Source organism: Panulirus ornatus, chromosome 68 (assembly GCF_036320965.1).
Source record: "Panulirus ornatus isolate Po-2019 chromosome 68, ASM3632096v1, whole genome shotgun sequence".
Lineage (NCBI taxonomy): Eukaryota > Metazoa > Arthropoda > Malacostraca > Decapoda > Palinuridae > Panulirus > Panulirus ornatus.
In genome coordinates, this window is record NC_092291.1 from 11,614,580 (window position 1) to 11,639,478 (window position 24,899).

Here is a 24,899-nt window from a genome sequence, read left to right on the forward strand (position 1 = left end):
ATGTGGTATAATGTGGTCACCTTGCTGTCAGTGGACTGAATAAGGTTATGTTAAGTGTGTAGAGTAAACCATGGCTAGGTCTGTGGGGCCTGGCTGTGGATAGAGCTGTGGTTTCGGTGCATTACATGACAGTTAAAGAATGCATGTGAGCAGATACAAGCTTCCTTCGTCTGTTCTTGGCACTACCTCAATAATGTGATCAAGAATGAAAAAATGTCTAAATAGCACACAGAACAGCATATGTGAGAAATTGTGTCCAGAACTGTACCCTGTGAATGTATCCCCATTTGAAACAGTATCTTTGGTAGAGTTGACTTCATTTTGTTTCACTTAGAATAACACTTTTAAGGAGTGCATATAATGCATTAATTGACAAGCCCAGTTCACAAATCAGCATAGCTCTTCCCACTCTCAGTAAGGTTTTCATGTATTCTCTATTAATGTATTACTTTTAATTTACTGTAACCAACATTTTCCCAGATTGATATAGTCGTCCCTGCTGTTGGTTATGCAAGGATTTCTTTGGTTTTGTCATTTTTTTAAGAGCTTTCCACTTACTTTTACAATGCCATACATGTTCCCAGATGTATAATGATTATTCCAGTCAGTGCTGTATGGATGGGAGGCATGGGCTTTAGTAAGAAAAGTAAAGAATTAAGTGGATGTGTTGGAAATGAAATGTTTAAGAACATTTTGTGGTGAGTTGTGCAAACACTTCATTAAGAGTTGACCTCTGCTAGTGGCCTGTTAAGGGTAAGGCACTGAAGGGTAAGAAGTGGCACTAGAGTTCACCAGTTATGGAGACCCTATTTCCTTGTATTGAATTTAAATATCTGTAAAGTTACATATTTGGATAATTTACTAAATTTCTTTTTGATTTATGTTTGTACTTTGTTGAGATGAAAATTTTTATCATACTTATTTGGAAGTCTTGATAAACCCTGGTTCTGATTAGTCCCTTGAATTTCTTGTCTGCTTCTTTTAAGGTTTAAACTACTTTAATTTTTCAATCAACTTGGCATGGTTCTCCTTTTATCATTTGTTGACATTTTAATGGTTGCCACCCTCTTTAGAATTTCCAGCCAATGCTTGATTCCTCCAGTTATCGATAGATATTACCAGTATTCTCCTGACATATCTAGAAAAAAAAATATCACATGCTCGAGTCACTCATATATATCATCATAAATGATATACATTAAGCAAGCTTCCACTCGTTATATAAAACCCAAGTAAAACACCAACTCCTGAAAACTTAAGTTTAGGTTAAGAAATAGTTATTGCTGTATTATTGCATATATTTTAGTGACAAAATAACTATCAGTATTATCTAGTATATAATAGAAATATTGTTTTTAGTGTGAAATAGTTTTATACAAAAAAAGGAAGAATTACATAGATAATTTAAGGATGTTTGTGTTGCAATTAGTATACAATTATGCCGGAAAAGTAAGATAAAGTGTTTATCGTGCTGAGGTACTCACTTGGGAAAAATTATGCACTGGCCACCCACTTATTTCAACACAGCCCAATCAAAACTGTACTTTTTTCTTTTTTTTCATGGTTTAAGGTAGCTCCAGGAACATAAAGAAATGGTCTCATTTGCTCACATATATTCTATAGCATCAAAAATGCATCAAAATTCAAACTCCCTTATCACAACCAGGGCCCACGTTTTTAATGGATTTTTATTAATAATGGATAATATAAGTACCTTCTCTTCCTTCTTCCTCTCTCTCTAAGGAGAGCCCTGTAGGACCAGTTGTGAAGCTTTAGGGTTAAAGCTTTAGACTATAGTGAGCAGTATTATTTTCAGAGTATTGATATGTGGTATTTGTGCATACAGGTATCCTCTTAATACTGTTATTGAATAACAAGACTTTCATAGATATAATTAGTTATTAATGAAAATTTACTGTTATTGAATAACAAGACTTTCATAGATATAATTAGTTATTAATGAAAATTTACTTACAGCACCTCATAGAGAAAGAGAAACTGGTGCTAAGTGTTGAGCAAGAAATCCTTCGTGTACATGGCAGGGCTGCCAGGGCACTTGCTAACCAAGCACTGCCTTTTTCAGTCTGTACATTTTTAAAAGATGAAGAGGTCAGTAAATGAGCCACTGTTTTGTTTTAACCATTTGCACTTATATAGAACATCACTTAGAGTTAAGAAATAACAACAAAATCTTTTATTTTAGGTCTTTCAATGTTCTGGTGATACTGAAGTATTGTTAGATGTTTATTCAGGAACAGGAGAAGGAGGACCCATATGAGATTTTGTCTCGGAATGCTCAGGCTAAAGTGTCAGAATATGTGAGATTTTAACCAGGATGGAAAAAAAGGAGCTAAAGGTGTTACGTTTGATGAGAGAAACTTGGATTTTCTGGCCAAAACCAAAACAAGAGTTGAAGGGTTATGAGGTAAAAATGTTTAGAGAGGTAAAGTGTTGGGTTAATAATACAAGAATGCAAGTGAGCAAGATCTTGGTAGGCTTTAAAACTGTATGCACCTATTAGTAAGAGGAATGAAGAATTGAGTGCATTTTGGGAAGACACTAGTGAGTGTTTTGGTAGCTCTGATGAAAGGGATTAAATCTTGATTATTGGGGATCTGAATGAAAATGATAGATGTGGCAATTAAGGTTCTAGTTGAGGGGTTTGGAGTACCATATGTGAATGAGAATGAGCTCTTAAGATGAATGTTGATAAGGAATCTTTCTTTCTTTTGTACTTGTTCATTTTCTTGCATTAGCTGGGAAGTCCTTGGAATAGCTGAAGAAATACACTCATTCATTCACATCCACTCATTAGCTGGTATGTGCAATGCACTAAAACAAGAGCCCCCTATATGCAACTTGGCCCCACATGTCTTTCTAAAGTTTCTCCCTGATTGGTCCATATGCCCTGCTCCAGCCCATTGACAGCACATACCCTCCCCCATGTACCACATTGCTGCAATTCTTTTGTGTCTTGCATGTTCAGGTCATGGTCACTCGGTGCATCTTTCACTCCATCATTCTAATCTACTCTTTGATTTCCCTTTTATTCGTGTTTCCTCCACTTCTGATATGTATGAGCTCTTAGTAATTTCACGTATCCTATCCCTATATCCAAACCATTGCAAATACACCCTCTTAAGCTTTTATTTTTTTTTTTTTTTTTCAATATGCCTCTTGCTACTGCACCTCTCTTAATCCTATCATTCGATCAACTCTCCAAACACCACATTTAACAACATTGGAATATTATGCCATAAAACACCTTTTCCATGACAGACAATACCCTCCTACATCATGGAAAGGCAGCTAAAGGGTGAATTTTGGTCTATAAACGCTCTCCTTTGTATTTCAGTTTCTAAGAGTAGGAATAGGAGGATGAGTTGAGCAGAGAATGCTAATTGTCTACAAAAGCTCAGGTTGGTGTGGCTGAATGCATGGATGTAACTAGAATGAGAAGATTGGATGTAGGTATGGGAGAGGAACCTTGATGTTCTGGCTTTGAGTGAAAGCCCCAAGAGGAAGGGGGAGGAAAGGTTTGGTAATGTCTTGGGCATAAAGTCTTAGGGTTAGTGTGGGGGCAAAAGCAAAGGAAGGAGTGGCTCCTCTGCTGAGGGAGGAGTTGTGGGAATGTGTGAAAAGTATAAGAAAGTGAGCCTCAGACTGATATGGGTGAACGTGAGAGTGGATCGTGAGAGGTGGATGATTTATTTAATAGTTTTTGACAGTGTAGCTCCTCAGTGTCTTCTTATGAAAACTTCTTTACAATAAGCCTTGTGTTCTAGGAGAGTTTGTGAATGATATGCTTTTCCTTGATAACAACCCCTTAAGAGTTAAGAGGAGACCATACCCCAGATTCCTGGCTGAGAATAAAACTATCAGATATAAAAATAGCCCTATTATCAACTCTTAGAAGACATTGCCTAGAGACTAGCACCATGCCTTATGCCTCCTTGAATGTAATGGAAACTTCTCCAGAAATTGTCAAGGGAGTCATTCGTGCACTCTGGAATTTTCAGATCCTTTAGGCAGAGTGGATAAGTTTTTATTAGCTAAACCCAGGCTTTACACTAGAACACAATATAACAAAGTTGGGCTTTACCCTTTCCTCAGAAACCTTTTAACTTTTTGTTCAGTTATCCATCTATGGTTAGCCATTAGTACCTGCAATGCATGTAGAATTCAGTGTGGTGAGAAATGTCATACATAAATTGACGTCACTTGCACTTTCCTACATAAGCTCTTGCATAGACTGTAGTTTCAAAGTTAGAGGAGCCCCATAAATGGTGGAGTCCTGGGGTTGTATAATGATGATAAAAGTTATTTACTGTATGAGCTAAAGTTTCAACATTATTATTCTCAAATCTAAAATATTTTTGAGTGGGTTGGTTTAAAAGAAATTGGAAATTTTACCACAGTTTGCAGGTCTCTAAATTCTAACAGCCAGATTTTCAGGTTTAGGCTGTATACTTATGCTTTATCCCATTAGCATCTAAGTATACAGTTGATTCATGTTATATGCTGTGTTAAGCCTTTGTAAACTAATATACTGTAGCTCCTCAGAGTGTTTAATTCACAGTGATACAGGCCATCTGGCATAAGTTGATATTAACTGCCCCATTATTCATGTTTGAATTGTAACATGAAAGCCACATCAACAGTTACATTTTATGCAGGTTTACAACATTATTTCTCCTGAGCAAGAGAAGGATGGCAATGCTCGTTCCCGTTACAATGGCAGATTGTTTCTATCCTGGCTTCAGGATGTTGATGACAAGTGGGACAAAATCAAGGTATTTTAATGTTATTGTTAACATTTTTGATGTATCTGTATTGTAGAATCATTCTTTAAGAATTTCAGCCAAAGTGATCTCATTTAGTGTCATGGTTTTTAACCCTCTACTGCTCCAGCCATATCTGTGTGGATAGCCTCTCTGCTAACTCTACCATTGTGACTGTCAGGAAAAACCTTAATAAAATAAGGTCTCTCTCTGTCTGGCAGTTCACTAAGTGTTACAGTAGTGAGTAGGAGCAAGTAAGGATGGAAAGCCTCCTTAGTACTATACATAGATTGAGGACTAGAATTAAGGTACATGATCTTGTTTAAACCTATCATCCAATAAAGGGCAAGGTTATTACTTGCTGAATTAGTCGAATGAAGTAGGTGGTTCAAGTCAGGGGGAGAAATTTCTCGCAAGTTGGGGGTGGAGTTCAAAAACCATTGTTGATATTGAAACAGTGCAGTAGTACCTAGAACATTTAAGGAAACTCGTTGGGAATATTTATTAAGGTTCAAGGAAGCCAAGTATTGCATGATGCTACTACTGGGATGTAATGCTGAGGGATATTTTGAAATAAGGCCTGTTATAGTGTTTCATTCTGAAAATCCTAGGACTGTTTCATTATCGTTACTGGTTCCGTCCCTCCAGTTATTGAGTGATACTACTTTACCAGTAAAAATATAGCCCTTAAATCATTGCTTATTCTTGACAGTGAACCAGGCCATCTTCAAAACTTGACTAAGATTAATCCACCTATTAGTGAGGAGTTCCTCTCAAAAGACACCACTTTCCTACTTCAGCCCATGAATCAAGGAATAAATGCTGTCTTCAAGACTTTTATATATTACTTCAGGATTTTCCAGGAGACGATCAAAGGTACAGATGGGGAGGGCAAGCCTTTGATCAGAGAGTGATGGAAGAATTTATAACAATGCAGGTCACGCCTTAGTATTACAAAGTCATGGAGAAAGTCAAACACAACAGTAAACTGTGTTTGGGGGTAAGCTATTGCTTGATTATATTGTATTTCAGTTTGTGCGCTGTAAGAAACAGTTCTTCAGATCCATCAGACAGTTATGACTTGCCAGCAGTACTGGATTTGAAGTAATTAAGCAAGATGTGTCAGGTGTTGTAGTCACATTGTGAGGACTTAATTAGTGAGGAACTCATGTAGTAGTTGGGGGGGGGGGGGGGGGTTAAATTTCCAAGGTTAAAGGGAAGAAGAAACATCCCCAAAATTGGTTTATAGCTAAAAGTTAACAGATATTTAACTTGGTGGTTTGAATTGAGAGACATCCAGGAACATGTGCTGCAACTCGAGGCCTCCTGGTACTGTGGTTCTTGTCTCTGTTGCAGTGTTTTACTGTATTTCCCATTCTTCATTCAAAGAATTGGTTAGACATTTCATATTCCTTTGAATATCAATAATTGAATTGGAACGATATGGTATACCAGGGTCGACGTGCTGTCAGTGGATTGAACCAGGGCATGTGAAGCGTCTGGGGTAAACCATGGAAAGTTTTGTGGGGCCTGGATGTGGAAAGGGAGCTGTGGTTTCGGTGCATTATACATGACAGCTAGAGACTGAGTGTGAACAAATGTGGCCTTTGTTGTCTTTTCCTAGCACTACCTCGCACACATGTGGGGGGAGGGGGTTGTCATTTCATGTGGCGGGGTAGAAACGGGAATGAATGAAGGCAGCAAGTATGAATTATGTTCATGTGTGTATATGTCTGTATGTATATATATGTATACGTTAAAATGTATAGGTATGTATATGTGTGTGTGTAGACGTGTATGTATATGCATGTGTATGTGTTGGACCATTCTTTTGTCTGTTTCCTTGCACTACCTTGCTAACGCAGGAGACAGCAAGAAAGTATAATAAAAATAATAATAATTTTAAGCTTATTCCATCACATTTTTAATTTTTTTTAATCCAGGAATTCATGGTGTTGCGACATCATAATGAGGCAGAATCACTGCATGCTGTTCAGCGAATGGACTGGGAGTGGAAGCTGAAGGAGCTGGGAGACTGTGATGTTAACTCCCGACCACACATAGATGATCTTCATGTACCCATGGTTCACGTCTCTGATGATTTTGATCTTCTTCCAGAATGAAGTGTAGATAATATATGTATTTGAATTTATCACCATTACATATGTTTGAGTGCTGAGCTGGAATTATGACATGCATGTTTTAGGCATAGATGAAATATGTCTATAACTTAGCATAAACATGCTCAAGTCAAACTCATACGGGCATAGGCAGCTTGAATCATACAAAGGAAGTGGTTTGTAGAGGCGAGATATTTTGTGGCTGTGATATTTGTTAGAGGGTTACATTTTTTGTAGATTAATCTTACTTAAGGGTAGTGAAGATAATTCCACATACCCAAGTCTAGTTCAAATTTTGCTTAAGGTGCCCTAGAACATAATATTGAGAGTGTATTATTATACGAGATCTAATTACTGTTCTTAATTCATCGCTCTTCCTTAACAGTATAGGTTAATGAGTTGTCTCGAGTTTTAGGACAAGAAAAAGGTCTGTATTTCTGTGATATACATTTGACTTTAATAGTATCCAGGGCATGCTGCTCATGATTATCAGTACATCCCATGTGAAGGGTTTGTATTCTTTCTCCAAATACTCGACATTTTGAGAACATTTCATTGCAGTCCTTTTGGAATTAAAAGTTGTACTAGTGATACACATTGTTTTGTCAGAGTATATAAGATAAACTTGAGATTGAATGTGAATGTGCATTAACTGTATACTTGGAGCTTAAGGCATTGGCAATTCCAGCAGCCCTGGTTCTGCATGAATGCATTTCACTTGTCAATTTGCTAAGTGTTAAAGATAGATGTCTTGCCTTAAGCCAGAAATATTATATATGTAGCACTTATGGAAATGTACATAAAATTTTAAATTGGATTTCAATGTATACTTGTATATGGTGATGTATGAAATGAAAGTTTTATGAATGGTTTCAAACTGTACTGTAATTATGATCAGTCCATTGAATGAAACTTCTGTTAACAGTAGTTATCTGTAAGACTGTTACTTGCTCAATTTAGTATATAATCTGTTCTGAACCTTGATAATGAAACTAAAGACATAGGTATTACAAGCCTATAGAAAAAAATATATATGAGAATATAATTATAATACATATACCATATGTGATGTAAATGCTTAACACAAATGGTAATTTCATTCTAAGTCACCCAATAAACAATTTATCAGGTTGGTTAATATTCATTATCATGAGTATACAAATTAGAATGAATCTTTATTACCCTTGTGTGTCCAAGTGAAACTGACATTTACATTATTTGAGATTGGGACTCCTAAATCATAACATTCCAGTACCTCCTCTTTGTTATGGGTAAACTATTAATATATTTAAGTGGACTGTTGAGTGGATGCGAGAATTATGAGTCAAATCACTTTTTTTTTATTACCTAATATCTTCTGCCTTAGTGAGGTAGCAACATAAATAAATAACCAACCTTCACTGTTTATTATGCCCATATTAAGACCATTGACAGCACTCTCTCTCTTACCCTTTAATGACAAACATTTCATTTCCAACATCCATCCTCTGCACATTCTTGTTTGGACTACTATACCAATAAAATGCCCATTTCACCCTCCCTGATAACTTCTCTTTCCAAATATTCCTTCACACTCCTAGAACCTCTGCCCCAATTACTCACTTCCATGGTTTAATTCACTGCCACATCCATTACCAGGTATTGAAAACTACATTCAAACTCGCATTCCAACTAATCTGTTCCTCTGCACTGCTGAAGCTTGTGATCCCTAACCCCCTATTTACATGAAAATTAATTTTATGATACAGCACAATTTATCATGAGCTTTCTCTGTACATATCTTGCACTATGTTACAACCTATAATGTACACAAGTTGAAGACATATTCAAGCAAGCTAAATAAGCTGTATGCACCTGATCCATCCAATGTAAATGAGGGTTAAGCAGAGGCATGGGCTTCACTTAAAAAAAAAGTCAACCTAAAATATTATTCTCACTGTAACACTTGCACAGAGCTTCCCCAAGAACAGTTCCACAAAGCTATGGTCATTATTGGCAACAGCCTACTTAAAAAGCAATATAATAACCTTTTACATATCAGGATCAGTTACTAATTAAAGATACAGTAAATAACATCAAAGAGCTTCCATTCTTAATGCTGCCAAGATTGCAGTCACAGATTACCCAAGACTATGACTATATCATTCCTAAACATAGGAATATTTAAGCAATTCAAAACCTTTATCTTACCTGTTTTATTTAAACAAATGTTAAGACTAGGTATATTCGTAAGGAAGCTTTGACATACGGTAATAAAAGATAAACAGGTATTGAGCATAACATCCAGCATATAGATGGTTGACTGAAGGTTATGCATTTGCCCAACTATGGTTTATCAAAATATGTTATGAAAGTTTCAATTTTCATTAATGACATTCTTAGAAGTATGCATTGCATCATTTAAAAAAAAATATATGTTTATATAATCATCAAGGCAAATAAGGTGCCTTTTGTAATTACAAACCACCTTTGAAAATATTTTAAAAAAATTACAAGACATCCTTAAAAAATACTGTTCAAGTTCAAAATACATATGTGGCAAAGCTCCAAGATGATTCTTATGACATTAAGCATATACAATATTTAGACAATGTACAATATGAAGGCACCATCCTAAACACACATCTTTCTCAAATTCACAAATCATCAGTAATCATTGAAGAGGTGGAGACTGGCAGCTACAGAGGCACTGTCATCAACATTACACTATAATTGCTTTGCTATTGAGAAATGGTTATACTAACCAGTCAGTCAAACGTCAAATTAAACCCAATTTTTACCAGTGCAGTAACTATACATATATTTTGTTTCTTTTGCACCCAACTTTTACCATCAGCATGTCAGACAGATGTGTCTATGTTAAGGGAATAGCTAGTAGAGCACAGACATTCAGCACTGAGATCTTGAGAGGTGAATTAACTAAAGTGAAAAGAATATGGAATGAGAATTTTGAATGAACAGCCACTGAAGTGCATGACAGTTTCAAAATCTATGGGCATGTAAAAGAAAAAGTGCAAGTTATGCTTACAACCTGTATTAAAAGGAACTGACAGCATGAAGTAAGTGATTTTCCAACAAGGTCAATCCTGTTTTATGACAATATGGATTGGGAAAACTCTTTTCTTTACCTGAAAAATTAGTTACCATTCTTTTTGACATAAAACATATCTAAATTAGGGATTACATACCTAAAGATTATGAAAATTAACACGAGCTTTTTTAATCCAACATAGTAACGAGGTTTACTTTCAAAAACAGCAGCAGCAAAATGGGAATACACAATTGAAACCTTTCTTCAAATATATAGTCGTAATGTTTGGTTAAAACCATTACAACCTGCAGCAAGCACATTATTTACATTGTTATAACAGAAAGTACAAACAAAATGTGGGATTATAATTAAAGAAGTCAATATGGTAAACCTCAGCTTTAGTACAAAAGATGTACGGGAAACGCCTAACATCCATGTGGATTTGACGTACACATTTTCCCCTAAATTAACTGAAACAATACTGTCCTTTCAATTGACTTCACATAATACATCCATGCACTTGGAAACAAAAGAAAATGTTTAGGTTTTTTTTATTACTGTAATTTGATCTTTTGGCTTCATTCACTAAAAGTGATAATGAATATTGTGTATTTAAGTAAAATATGAAGTAAATACAATCTACTACTATCATCAAATCCATTCCCATTCAGATGGAGTGGAATGTAAATGAAAAACAAGAATTTCCAATATATGGATTTCACTGTGAAAGAACATGAACAAACTTTTTTTTCTTTTTCAGTCAGCAATTATTGTTTATATGAAAATTTCTAATCAACCTAGGATTTTTATAACGCAACTGCTTTCTTATTCCATATTACTGCAAAACATGCAATTAGTACTATGCTCCTTAATGCAAAGCAGCAAAGTCATAAAAACCATCCTCAAACATGTGATACTAAACAATGTACAATATACTAGATGTAATTTACCTTATATTCTATATATTTCAACTGAATCATACACAATATAATAAACTGCACACCACACTAGGTCATCTGATACTCTATATTCTGTACACCTTCAACGTTCAAGTGATGCCCAACTTAATTATCAAAAGTTATGTCAAATGTTCTATTACCCACCTGATGTTATTTAATTTTCTCAATACAAAGCAAAGATAGATTTGATTCAGTGCTTTATTTTATGTCACCTGATGACTGATTACCCTTCATAACTCTATCCACAGGAACATTTGATTGGGGGGATGCTACTTCGTGTGTGGTGAGGAGGCAACAGGAATGGATGAAGGCAGCAAAAATGAATGTATGTATGTATGTATGTGTGTGTGTGTGTTTGTGTGTGTGTGTATGCACTGAAATGTATATGTGCAAGTATGGGCGTTTATGTATATACATGTGTATGAGGGTGGGTTGGGCCATTCCCTGGGGATAGGAGAGAAAGAATACTTCCCACGTATTCCCTGTGTGTCGTAGAAGGCAACTAAAAGGGAAGGGAGAGGGGGCCTGGAAACCCTTTCCTCCCATTTTTAGCTGTCCAAAAGGACAGAGATGGGGGCCAAGTGAGGATATTACCTTCAAGGCTCAGTCCTCTGTTCTTAACGCTACCTTGCTGACGCGGGAAGTGGCGAATATGTATGGAAAAAATATATATGTATATACATAAATGCCCATATATGCATATATACATACTGGAAAGGATCACAATTTTGCACATTATCAAGTATATTCCTATGAGTCCACGGGGAAAATGAAACACGATAAGTTCCCAAGTACACTCGTGTAATAATCACATCATCAGGGGAGACACGAGAGAAACACAACAGTCAGTTGATAAACAACGGACGTAGCTAGGACGCCATTTGGTAAACATGCGATTGGACAATCACATGTTTACCAAATGAAGTCCTAGCTACATCTCTTTGTTGTTTATCAATTGACTGTTATATTTCTCTTGTGTCTCCCCTGATGATGTGATTATTACACGAAAGTGCACTTGGGAGCATATCGTGTTTCTTCCCCGTGGACTCATGGGAATATGTACATAGATAAACATTTCAACATATATATATTCTATTCTATTATACTTAATTGCTGTTTCCCCTATTAGCGAGGTAGCACAAAGGAACAGATGAAAGAATGGCCCAACCCACCCACATACACATGTATATACATAAACACCCACACACATACACATATACGTACAAAGACATATACATTATTTATCTATTCATTCTGCTTTGTCGCCGTCTCCCACGTTAGCGAGGTAGCGCAAGTAAACAGACGAAAGAATGGCCCAACCCACCCACATACACATGTATATACATACACGTCTACACACGCAAATATACATACCTATACATCTCAACGTATACATATATGTACACACACAGACATATACATATATACACATGTACATAGTTCATACTGTCTGCCTTTATTCATTTCCATCGCCACCCCACTGATGAGTCCACGGGGTGTGTGTATATATATATACACACAGACATATACATACATACACATGTAAATATTCATACTTGCTGTCTTCATCCATTCCCATCAACAACCCACCACACATGAAACAGCATCCCCCCCATCAATGACATCTTAGCTACGTCTCTTCCTTGTATATCAACCGACTGTTCTGAGTCTTCCATCTAATTCTTACATCTCCCCTGACGATGTGATCAATACACAAAAGTGCACTTGGGAACTTATCGTGTTTCAATTTCCTCTTGGCTATCAGCAAATATTCGATCGCATGCACCACTGCCCCCTCTTGCAATATACATATATTAGCCTGTGCCTCATGATAAATGACAGCTGCACTTTGATAAGACTGTTTCATAAAAAGAAGCAGATGAAACCAATGCTGACAAGTTCCATGCCTTTGTAGGTATTATTTGAAAGCTCATAATCCCACAACAGAAGTTGATAACTTCAATATCCCCTCTTCCATCAATTCATAAATGCAGCCTTTTAACAAGACAAAAAATAAATTCAGAGTACAACAATACGTAATAAATACTTCCTAACATCTTATCATTAATAAGACATGCTGCTGTATGTCACAAAATAAAAGCTGTATTATACCTGGTAATCCTGCCACAAAAACATGTAAATAGTAAGAATGGATAATTTTCTGGAATGCTTATATAACAACTTTCATATAATATCCAAATTTTTTCAGCAGTTGGCTTTTTTCAGCTTTTTGTGTTACCAGTTCATATATCTGAAAGTGTTATAACAGTAACTGAAGTCCCGAATGCTGCTTCTTAAGAATTTGGGGAGTCTGCTCATATTAAAAAAAATAATTCCTTATACCATTCTGCTTGTAAAACCAATGTTTGTTATATAAGCACATACCAGAAACATGAGCTAATATAAAGAATACATATCTACAACAAAAAGAAGTGTATATATCACGTACTGTACAAACTGGAATATTTGCCACCCAGTATTTTTTGCCAGTTGAACAAATATTTTTCCCACAAACATGCTTTATAGTCATTCACTTCATTCTAAGCAGTCATTACAGATTCAATATGAAATTGAAAAATATAGTAACTACACCTATAATTTAATTCCTGCTTTGGTTACTTACTACTGATTATGAAAGTTTTAAGGAAGTCTTGTCATACATAACATGACTCACTCCAAAAAAAAAATTTAGAGCCTAAATCCTGAAACCTCAAACAGATTTGCTTGGAAAATATCAGCACTCAATATTTGTCTTTTCCTTGAAAATCTATCACAGTGCATTCCAAAGGGATGTTTTCTTTATCAACCATCACGACCTGTTCCAGTATTTAGGACAAAGAAAAGCAGCACAGATTTCCATATTTTCTAAACTTGGGGTGCATAATTGAGCAATGGCCAACTTAATGTTCATGACTACCTCAATATGACTTAAGTATATTAAATTAAGCACTGAAAGAATATTATATATTAACATACTTTTCATAATTGCCCCTTGATCCCTTTCTTGAAAGGGTCCTGGTTTTACTGAGAACCCCTTTACTAGGACCTCTTGCAGTTCTAAGGCAGCACTACTTCCAGCAGCAGGGGCATAATGGACTTCTTTGGATTGAGAAGTTCTCTGACAAATATGTTGTCCCTTTCATCACCAAGAATAATTCTTTCATAGTATGTATTAAAAAAAATTATATATATGTGTAAGTGTGTGTGTGTCACTGGACCTCCCTCTACTTGAGGTTACACCAAGAGTGAAAAATCTCTAGCAAGACTGTATCACTCCAAAGGAATCTACAATTCCTCACTACTGGAAGTAGCATATTCTTAAGCAGCAGGGGCCTTTAAAAATAAATCCTGGGTAACAACCAAGACACTCATCGAAAGAAGTCCTGGGGTAGTTATGAATATATATATATTCTTTCATACATAAATTTTTCTGTCCTTCCAGTAGATTTTCATCTCTAGAAACATATATCCAGACACGACTGTGTATTTGTAAAAAATATATAGTAAATCTACTCAATGTGAGTAAATCACAAGATGAAATCTCTCATAATTACACTGGCCATAGGTGGCTTTTCCTTAAGTTACAGTAGACTCCTCTATATGGCATCAACCAAGTGGCATTGCAAAGGATGACAACAAAAGACCTCAACTATACAAAAAGTATCTTTTGGGACCAGAAAACCCCTAATTACTTACTGCTGATGGAGTGAAAAAACAGGACTGTGCCATAAAATATTTGATTTTTGAAGAGGTCAAGTATTTATACACAGTACAATCATGAACAGACCTGAACATCTAAATCACTGATGATCCCCCATACATAAAGGTTTTTACACCATTTAGAAAATGAAGATCTACAAATCAATCAATAAATTACCAGTAAAATCTGAAAACCAAGGTAACATTAATCATGACTAAATTACATGTAAAAAATTGAAAACTAAGTTATAAATGATAATAGTCTTACGTGTATAATCCATTATGGTATAATTTCCACTCTTGGAAGATACAGAAAACATTACCAACATTATGTACATAAGTGTATATTATCTTCTATGAACTTGTCTAGACTATGTATGGGCTTAAAACTTGCATTCAATAGTTTCAAAATATATGGAACTGATCATCTTTACCTATATAGTTAAATCATGTTGGATTTTCATCTTTTGTGCATTTGTCCAATACCTCCAACAAATCTTATCTGACAGCACTAATTTTGAAGTATAAAAGATTACCAACAATTACCAACTAATATTAACCTCCATGAGTACCCCTATCACAAAAGAATATGGTAAAGAATCAGCAAGTATGTCCTATTAATCTGATACAAGCTAGACACTTTCCTGCATATCTATATACTGATTTAAAAATTTAACAAACATTATCAAAAAGATATAATCAATGGTTAACTTAGTTAAAGGTAAATACCTGCCAAATCACTTGAAACAGTTGATTCAAACAATATCACAAAAAAAATCATCCTCTCTCAGCACCACGAGAAGAATGGACTCTTTTCTTGGAATGACTGTGTGAATGTGTCACTAAAGGATCGGAAGCGGGCAGTTGTGCCAACCCGACCTTTTGACCTGTAATAAAAAAAAAAGGGACTGTAGAGAAATTTATTTTAATGATGACTTTCACAAAGAAAATATTTTTCAGTCATGTGGGAAGAATGATACATATCGTAATCCTGAAAAACGCAACAGAAACAGCAAAGGCACCAACTAGTAAACCTGGAGGGTAATACATATAAATTACTGATTATTTCTGGATGCAGATCATGAACTACATGATGAGGAAAGGGGAGAGAGAAAAGTTATACTCATCAAAAGATTACTGGTGGTCAGAGAATTGCCAGATGCAATTCCGTAAGAAATGTATATAATCCGGGAATAAGGTGGCCTATTTATGGTCACATTTGTTCTGGAGACATCGAGCAAGAAGGTATTCAAAATGTTTAAAAAATTTACAAAACATGGATTTCTTTAGGGTATTCATATTTGACAGACCAATGGAAGTGAGAAAGGAAAGCAAATACGACAGTCAGATGGATAAAAGGAGTATCACCACTTGAGGCAAAAGGAAGACGGAACACCCATACCAGCACTTCAGTGTGGTCAAGAATGTTAGGTGATGGTAGTGTCGGAAAAAAATTATTAGCAGTAAACGATAAAAAGCTGGACTTTAAAGAACGTATAATGAAAAACATGCCTGAAATTGTTCAAGTTGTGGAAGAAAATCTTACTGGGAGTCTTATCTTTTCTGTTAAGGTTTCATGATGGTAAGGAGAATAAAGAGAAAGAGAATTCTCTCTCCTAATACAAAATGATAGCCTTAAGTTTCACAAAATTGTAGCACCTGGCTCATTCAGGAAATGCATAATGGGAAGGGTAATTGTGGAAAACAAGTGCACAGGGGTGATGCACAATTCTAACAATCCAAAACAAATATACAGTGAAGGAACAATGCGAGTGGTGCATGAAGCAATACATCCACTTCAAGAAGATAAAGTAATACTGGATTCCAATTATAAAGAGACTGATAAGGAATTATGATTCTCACTATGACAGGGAATTGAAGAGAGACACTTTCTTAAGTGCATGGGAAATTATCCCATAGCAGCAAGAGTGAACACAATAGAGATGAAAGGAATGATGCACCATCATCACTAGATCTTATCTTCATAGATAATATCTTCTTATTAGACTCCTTCAGCTTTGTGGCTGTGCTATAATCAGCAGCAGGGAAATGCTGGATTCCTTTCTTGTTAAATTCTTCAAGAGATTGTTCTCCTTTTTGTCAAGTAACAAGGACACAACCTTGGGTGACTTTTCACTTGCAATGTAACCATATGTAAGTGAAGCCAGTAACTCCAATTCTAAAAGTTGTATGTTTATCATTATACAGCCCCAGGACACCTTATTCAGAGGTTCCTGCAGCTTCATGACTGTACTACAATCAGTAATAAGGGCATGATGAACTCCTCGGAAGTGAGTTCTCTGACAAAGCTACAGCCCAACCATGTCTCTTCACTAATGGTGTAACCTTAACTATGTAGAGTCCATTAACACCTACAGATAATTCAAGAAATGGAGCCTTATCAATGTAGAACTTCCTGTACTATACAAAAATGTATTAAAAAATACATGCATGCAAATACATGTGTGCAAAATGAAAACAGAATGGTATCCAAATGTGAATTTCTGGGCCAAAATAATAGCAGTCAGAGGAGAATCAGGAATAAGAAGTCATAATAAGAATTTAGGCAAAAAAAATCCCACAGCAGGATGTATGGATGCATTTCTTCATGAGCCTAACTGGCAAGGAAATAAGTGATAGCAGCACCAAAACATTAGAAAGCCTAACTGAAAAATGTGAGGATCAGAGGTGGGACCCAATAAGCATAAAGCTCCCTCCCTGTATACAAATTCTAGAACACTAAAATGTTACACCTTACAAAGATAATTGTTTAACAATGAATCTCTACAGTCATTAAAAAGACAGCTCCACGAAAGATCTTCAGGGAGGTCTGTGTAGTCAAAATCAAATGTCTCAGCCCATAAAAAGTATCAGTTGACAAGGGGAAAATGCCACTCAAAGTTTATTAGCATTCTTTTGAAGATTGCTGTCAGAGGATTAACCTACAAAAACTGGCACTCTATCCTGAAAGAAGGACTGGAAAACCATTCCCACATACTGACTTTTATTCTCTCTACATCCCCATTAGAAGAGGTACAAATGTTTACTGATACAGAAAAGGAAGCAGTAATAAGCAAGTCAAATGAGTAGGACATTCAAACATAAGAGAGGAGTGTGTACATGAAAATATACTCTGATAACTGTACCTACCATTACATATAAACTTCTTCATGTGAACAAAGGTCACTCTTTTGAACACCTAATACATTCACTATGTAACAATCAACTAAATAACACTCATTCAAGGTAATACAAACAAACTCACCTTTCAACAATGACAGCAGGCATCTGAACCAGCTGTACAGGACTCTTGCCATCTCTAAGGGCCTGGGTTAGATTCAGAATTTGTCCACGCATCACAGACATTTGTCGCTCAAAAATGTGACGATCAAACCCTTTGTCAGTCTGCCAATTACAATATCTTAATGAAATATTTCATCAATATTACTCATATAACTTTATAATTACCATGGCCAATGAAGTTACAATGATATTTAAAAATAAGCTTCATTTCCTTTTAAGATTAAGAAACTGGGAATGGCAAGATAGATTTTCCCTACAGCATAATTACATTATTCATTTGATGGTAAATACTCTTATGCATGAGCTGAGCTAACAAGGCAGCTAATAGCAAAGGAAATACTACAGAATAGCTCCTACATGACATGCAGACACTGTAAAACCAGTGTCTACATGCTTTTAAGCATAAAATGTAATCTTAGTTAATGCTATAAAGCATAATTTCTTGGAGTTAAAAACTGGAGCTAGAACTAGGATTCCAACTTCTGCTATAAACACAATAATAAACAGCAGTTTTTCCTCATTAATATATACCAACTTTTAAATAAAAACACTGGTCCCTTACCAACCACACTTCATCTGATGCAAGGCTTTCATCATCTCTTCTCTTGCTATGACTCTCTCACCTCACATCCCTCCATTTGCAAAACATCCCAATCTGCCACCTAAGCATTTTTAACAGTTCTTTAAAACAGTCACTCCATCTCCTTTTCATCTCATCTGCTTCCTAATCTACCCCTTTCTCTGGTGCTCACATCATTCTCTGTTTTACATGCACAACTAACATTCTGAAACATTTTCTTGTTCTCCCTGAAATTTGCTGATACTCTCGCTCACTCCAGTCTCATTGCCCTCTTTTTCAGGAGATGCACCTTTCTCTTGACCTCCTGCTGCTTTTTCTGGTGCTTTTTCTTATCATTCACACTTTCCCTGCAAGCAATATCCATTAACCTCTCCTTTCTCTTTTAACTATCAACATAACTTCCTTATCTAACTTCCCACTACCTTTTATTACATGCCAACTTCCTACCTTCCACATCCCAAACAAATGTAAACACTTCTTCTTGACATACTTCCCATTCTCATCCACTCTAGGGCCCTCATTTCATTTACTGTCATCTCCCATTCATATATTAATCTACCCAAAGATCTCTTCACATAAGCCTCTTTTCCAAACTAACTCATTTACACCACCCTTTTCCCACCAATATCATTACTACCTAAAGCCTTTACAAACATTCACCCTTACCTCCACTATTTAGTGAATAAATATCCCACCGTCTACCCCTCTCAGCATTCACATCCAAAAGTCTCACTCTTACACACCTATCAACAAGTAAATAGTCCAATAATGCCCACTTTACCATCTACCTTGTTCATTCACATAAACTTATGTATGTCTTCTTATATCATGCATTCCCAATCATCAGTACTTGTTCAGCACTCAACTCCACACTGTGTTCCCTATTTTCATTCACAGTGTGTACCTCAAGTCCCCCATATCAAGCACTAACAAGGAGTCGGTGTACAGTTAAAGAAATCACGGTCAACTTTCTTAACCTAATATGGAAAATTACAACCATGAAACCTATCAGTTGGAAATAAGTTTTGGTTTGTCTCAGCCCTTAAATAGAAAGTTTCCATTCATAGCCTGAACCAAAGAGTTATCCATAGCTGTTATCCACAGCTGGGACTACACAATTGGATGATCAATACTTTTTAAAAATAAAAAGTTGTCCAACAACATAGGGAATTGAAGGGGAAAAAGTGTAAGACTGCTCACACAGTGCACTATGTACATGAAGGATAATTGGGAGATTTGTATTAAAACCAATATACTATATGCCTAGATTCATGACCTAAATACAGGTTCACTTGCCTACATGAGCTGGATGATATTAAAAAAGCCATGAAGAGGGTAGCTCACACTTTAGCTTAAAAGACAAAAGCACACCCTTCTGATAAACACAAAATATTTTCTTGAACAGCAATTAGTCTCAGTAAAATCATAAATCCTTACCTGGAACAAATTATACATATCATCACAAAGCTCTTGGACAAAGTTCATATCAGACAACAATGGAAGGACGAGGTCCCGGGTTTCAGTACTAAAAGAAATTTTGGCCCATGGTAACCATGCCCAGTGATATGGGTAAGCTCGCCATGAGTCAGGATGCTTGAAGGGGAAGGCAAGGCCATTATCAATTGCTGCAACTTTGACTTCCGGAGGCTTCACCATAGACCAATCCTGAATTTATAAACCAAATTATATTAAAACTGGTCTGTTCTTGAATCATTCTTTACATGTATAATACAAAAGATTTTTCAAACACAAATGTTTTTCCTGAATTAGTGCAGTAGTATAAGGTACAGACAAACAATAATCTCATTTGCACACACACACTCAGGTTGTCATACATAATATATCAAAAACTGAGCTAAGTCTCATAGAAAACTGTATTTTGTGATTTACTATGACTGCTTCAAAGTCCCTGATTCAGCCTAAAGAAAGCACATCATACCCACCCCCAACATCACTATTTCATTCTATAATATCACCCTCCTAAAAGTTCATACCCCAATACCTAAAAGCATTTTTCACTCCATCCTTCCATTTTCTTCTTAGTCCTCCCTCTCTATTCCATGTGCAACTACTGAAACTGAGTGAGGCAACTTCCCCAAAATTTGTATATAATTACACTTCTAAACTAATGCTTTACAAAGGAAGGAAGAATACACAGCCTATTTCAAGTCACAGACACACTGGAGAATAAACAAATTGGTTAACAAATATAGATTTGTGAAACTATTTGAAATAAAAACTATGAGGAAAATGGTGATGCCACAAGATGGTAAATATTGATATATAAAGAATTACGAGAACAATATAAACATCAATTAAAAGTCATGAAATTATCTACAAGACTAGAATGCAATAACCATCACAAATATAAAATGGTGTAAGGAAAAAATACAAAGTAATAAGGGAAGCTCCATTCTAACATAACTACTGCAACTGGAGGTATGCATCGGTTTGCGAGTGAAGAATAGAAATGTTAAAGATATAAGGAACTGAGAAAGTGATTTTTGTGGGATTACATAAGAGGGAGGAAGGCAAGCAAGGGGGGTTAAACTATGCAGCAGTCAACTAATCATCGAAGAAATGAGCAATTACTGTCATAGAATTATATCAATTATATTGATTTTTGATATCTGGGAGTGAACTTAGTAGCAAATGGAAGCAGAAGAGTCACAGGGTGGGGGAGGGGGCAAAGATTTTGGGAGCGATGAAAAGAGTGTGCATGGAGAGAACGTTATCTCGGAGAGGAAAAATGGATATGTTTGGAGGAATAGTAGTTCCAACAAATATTATATGGTTGTGAGGCATGGGCTATAGATAGGGTTATGTGGAGGGTGGATGTGTTGGAAATGAAATGTTTGAGGACAATATCAGGTGTGAGGTGGTTTGATTAAGTAAGTAATGAAAAGGTAATAAAGATGCATGGAAATAAAATGGGTGTGGTTGAGAGAGCAGATGAGGGTGTGTTGAAATGGTCTGGACATATGGAGAGAATGATTGAGGAAAGATTGACAAAGAGGATACATGAGTCAGAGGTGGAGGGAACAAGGAGAAGCAGGAGACCAAACTGCAGGTGGAAGGATGGAGTGAAAATGATTTTGAGCATCCTGGGCCTGAACATACGGGAGGGTGAGGTGTGTGCAAGGAATAGAGTGAACTGGAACGATGTGGTATAACGGGGTCAACGTGCTGTCGATGGATTGAACCAGGGCATGTGAAACATCTGGTGTAAACCATGGAAAGATCTGTGGGGCCTGGATGTGGATAGGGAGCTGTGGTTTTGGTGCATAGCACTTGATAGTTGGAAAACGAGTCTGAACAAACGTGGCCTTTTTTTGTCTATTTTCCTGGCGCTACCCTGCTGAAGCAATAGCAATGCTGTTTCCTGTGGGGCGGGGTAGCGCCAGGAATGGATAAAGGCAAGCAAGTATGAATATGTGTATATGTTGATATGTATATGTTCGTATATGTGCATGTGTGAGCGTTTATGTACGTATATGTGTATATGAGTGGAGGGGCCATTCTTTGTTTCCTGGTACTACCTCGCTGACACAGGAAACAGCGATCAAGTATAATAGAAATAAAATATAATTACATTAATGAAATTATTTTTGTAATATCTTGCATCATCAGTATATTCATTATCTATCCAGGCAACCAACTAATAATACAACAAAACATTATCACAAACAATAAAACAAATTGAATATGCTATGCACAAGATGCCACATGTGGGAGAGATCAAGCACTTTCTTCTTTCCTCTCTAACCACTCTATCTTAAGGGTTGGGCAAATCTCCTTCACTTGCCAACTTTAAATTGCTCTAGAGGAAAAAATTCTGTGCAAAATAATCCCATAATTCAGTATTCCATAATCTATTTTTTGCAATACTGCAGCTATTCATTCAGGGTTTCTGAAACTCTTAAAAACTTACCATAATCCAGTGTTTTGATAGGGCAATCAGCAAAAGAGAAACAGGAAGCATGGTAGGAATGACTGGAAAACATTCAAAGCGAAAACTTTCTAGGAAAACATTGATCAAATTAGTGAATCATTTTTAAAGTCCTTGTAAATCGATTCTGACTCTCTCATAAATCAGTTCAAACTGCCAACATCAAGATAAGGATTCCCATTCAATAGTCCTTGATGTTGTCCCCAAAAGGCAGTGCTTGCAAAGTTTCAAGCAACAAATGGATCCGGAAATTAGACCTGCAGATCATGGTGTCTGTGAGGACTTCATGGTCAACATGCTTTCCCAAGAAGACAATGATACATATCTTGAGAAATGCTTTTCTGAAGAAGCTTGATGCTACATCCCTCAATGGGTAAACAAGAACAAGTTTTGCATCTGGGGAAGCAAAAACCCTGATGTGTTGGTGTCATATGAACAGAACTACTCCAGGCTGAATGTGTAGTATGGTCTTATGAAGGTGCACATCATAGGGCCCACTTTCTTTGTAGAGTCCACAACCAAAGGTACAATTTGTCTGGAAACGCTGCAAATGTATACAGCCACTAAACTTCTTTGGTTGGGTTTCAGGTGGGGTATATGTCACATTACCAAACATTTTTAATTTTCTGAGTCCTTGTCAAATCTGTAACTTAATGGTAGCTGCACAGGATTAACAGACTTTAATTCAGTTAATCACAGACTGCACTGCACCTTTTCCTGACAGGTGCACATACTTCCACCTTAATGTGTTTCACATGATTAGTGAACTAGCAGCAAACAAGGACAAAAGCCATTAACTTGCACACCACATGCACATATATGTCATTTTACATGTGTGCAAAAACAAAATTGTCAAATTTCTGTTGTACAGTGTGAAAACTTTAGGGTACTCACTCCCTTTTCTAGAATATAAAATTTTGTTTCTTGTAAGCTCTAATCTGGATAAGAACAATTTCTCCAAAGTGTGAATCATCAACTTGGTAAAGCATATCCAGTGAAAGTTCATATGGAAACAGAGAAGTCCTTAAAGGCACTATAATATCAAAGTCTCTAACACCCTCTCTCACAAAAAAGCTACATAATGACAAAACACCTGTTCCAATGTTTTTCTATCATTCTGAGGATTGTAAATATCAACATTTCCTTTTTGAGCAATTTTTCCTTTCTCTGTTTTTAGATAGATATCTGATCAGTGCCAACAACATAGAACTTGGAAAAAATAAAAAGAATGATAAAGCAAGGCTTTTAGTGTGGAAGCCTTTGCAAAAAAAAGAAAAAGAAAATGGATGTTTCATAAAATCCAAAGTTCTCTAGGAATTTGCCACATATGGCAGCCATCCTAATTTCTATTATCACACTCTATAAGCTAATTAACTTAATATGTTACAAACTAGCTTTTTGCCTCTCTTACCTCTCCCTCCCCTTCATCTGCAAGCTCTGGTTTTTCATATCTTATCAGCCAGTTGTCATTTCCACGATCTGTGTTTCTGATGATGTAATCCAGAATAACAAGCCGCTCAAACTGTAGCTGGAACTGTTTGCCAGTTGTTTCTCCCAGTGGTTCAGCCTCAAAACGTCGCAACCAATACTCTGCATCTTTGAACCCCTGGTAGATTACAGTTAAATCTTACGAAAAATTAAGTACAGAACAAACTAACAGAATACTTTGTATTTTGTGAATATCATAAACCTAAATGGTAAACAGATGGTGTACAATGTTAACTGATTTCAGCACTCCATTACATAAAGATATTATTGAATAAATGCTCATGGATTCTGTACAATGAGCTTATTTGTGTCCTATTTGATAAGTCTAGTTACCTACATTATCAGCATTCCCTGACAAACATCTGAGGGGCCAACAATGTGAGTCCGATAAAAGAATCAAAATAATCATAACACCGAACTGTCTGTCAGACAAACTGATTTACATTCTTACTGAAAATTCTCCTTATAAGTTTTATAATCTACAAATAGCATCCCTATACTTCATTACAACTCATACCTTATTATAATTTTGATGTATTCACTTACCTCCACGAAAACCTGGAATGATCCAACTTTTGGAGGAAGTCCAATTCTGTGAAAATGTCGACCAACTTTTGGAAATCTTTCTGAAACCATCTTTTTCGCTCTGGATTTCTCACGATCTATCCTTGTGTAATTGAAAGTTTCACTAGCTAATTTGACTACCTGAAATACAGAAAATATCCAGTTAAGATGAGAGTAAAAGAAGCAAACACAACTAATGGGAAAAGTACAGAGCAAACATTTACAATTCTGATGGATTATAAACAGAGCGCATAGATTAGGCACTTCAAACTCTAAACAGTGTATGCCTATATTCAGAGCAATATAAACTATCTCTTTTTACAAAATTTGACATTATGTGAAAAAGCAAACTGTTTTGCATGTTCCAGCAAAATCATTACTTTTGTCCTCTGGAGAGAGTTTTAATTATTGTACCACTCCAGAAC

The 24,899-nt window shown here is 36.1% G+C and overlaps 2 protein-coding genes across 7 annotated transcripts in view; one reads left to right on the forward strand and one right to left on the reverse strand.

Annotated features, from left to right (window-relative positions):
* The window catches only part of LOC139747291 (uncharacterized), a 41,042-nt gene extending 33,010 nt beyond the window's left edge, over positions 1–8,032 (forward strand). For both annotated transcript variants that reach the window (XM_071659405.1, XM_071659406.1), the window contains exons 13-15: positions 1,978–2,109; positions 4,677–4,793; positions 6,725–8,032. In XM_071659405.1, the coding sequence (XP_071515506.1) occupies positions 1,978–2,109; positions 4,677–4,793; positions 6,725–6,904 (429 nt within the window). In that variant the 3' untranslated portion in view covers positions 6,905–8,032. The remainder of the gene's footprint in view (positions 1–1,977; positions 2,110–4,676; positions 4,794–6,724) is intronic.
* A 3,187-nt stretch (positions 8,033–11,219) lies between these two features.
* Positions 11,220–24,899, reverse strand: part of Pi4KIIalpha (phosphatidylinositol 4-kinase II alpha) — a 64,670-nt gene continuing 50,990 nt past the window's right edge. For all 5 annotated transcript variants that reach the window (XM_071659412.1, XM_071659415.1, XM_071659413.1 and 2 more), the window contains 5 exons: positions 24,457–24,615; positions 23,834–24,028; positions 19,911–20,138; positions 17,856–17,995; positions 11,220–15,477 (listed from right to left, as the gene is read on the reverse strand). In XM_071659412.1, coding sequence (XP_071515513.1) covers positions 15,378–15,477; positions 17,856–17,995; positions 19,911–20,138; positions 23,834–24,028; positions 24,457–24,615 — 822 coding nt within the window. In that variant the 3' untranslated portion in view covers positions 11,220–15,377. The remainder of the gene's footprint in view (positions 15,478–17,855; positions 17,996–19,910; positions 20,139–23,833; positions 24,029–24,456; positions 24,616–24,899) is intronic.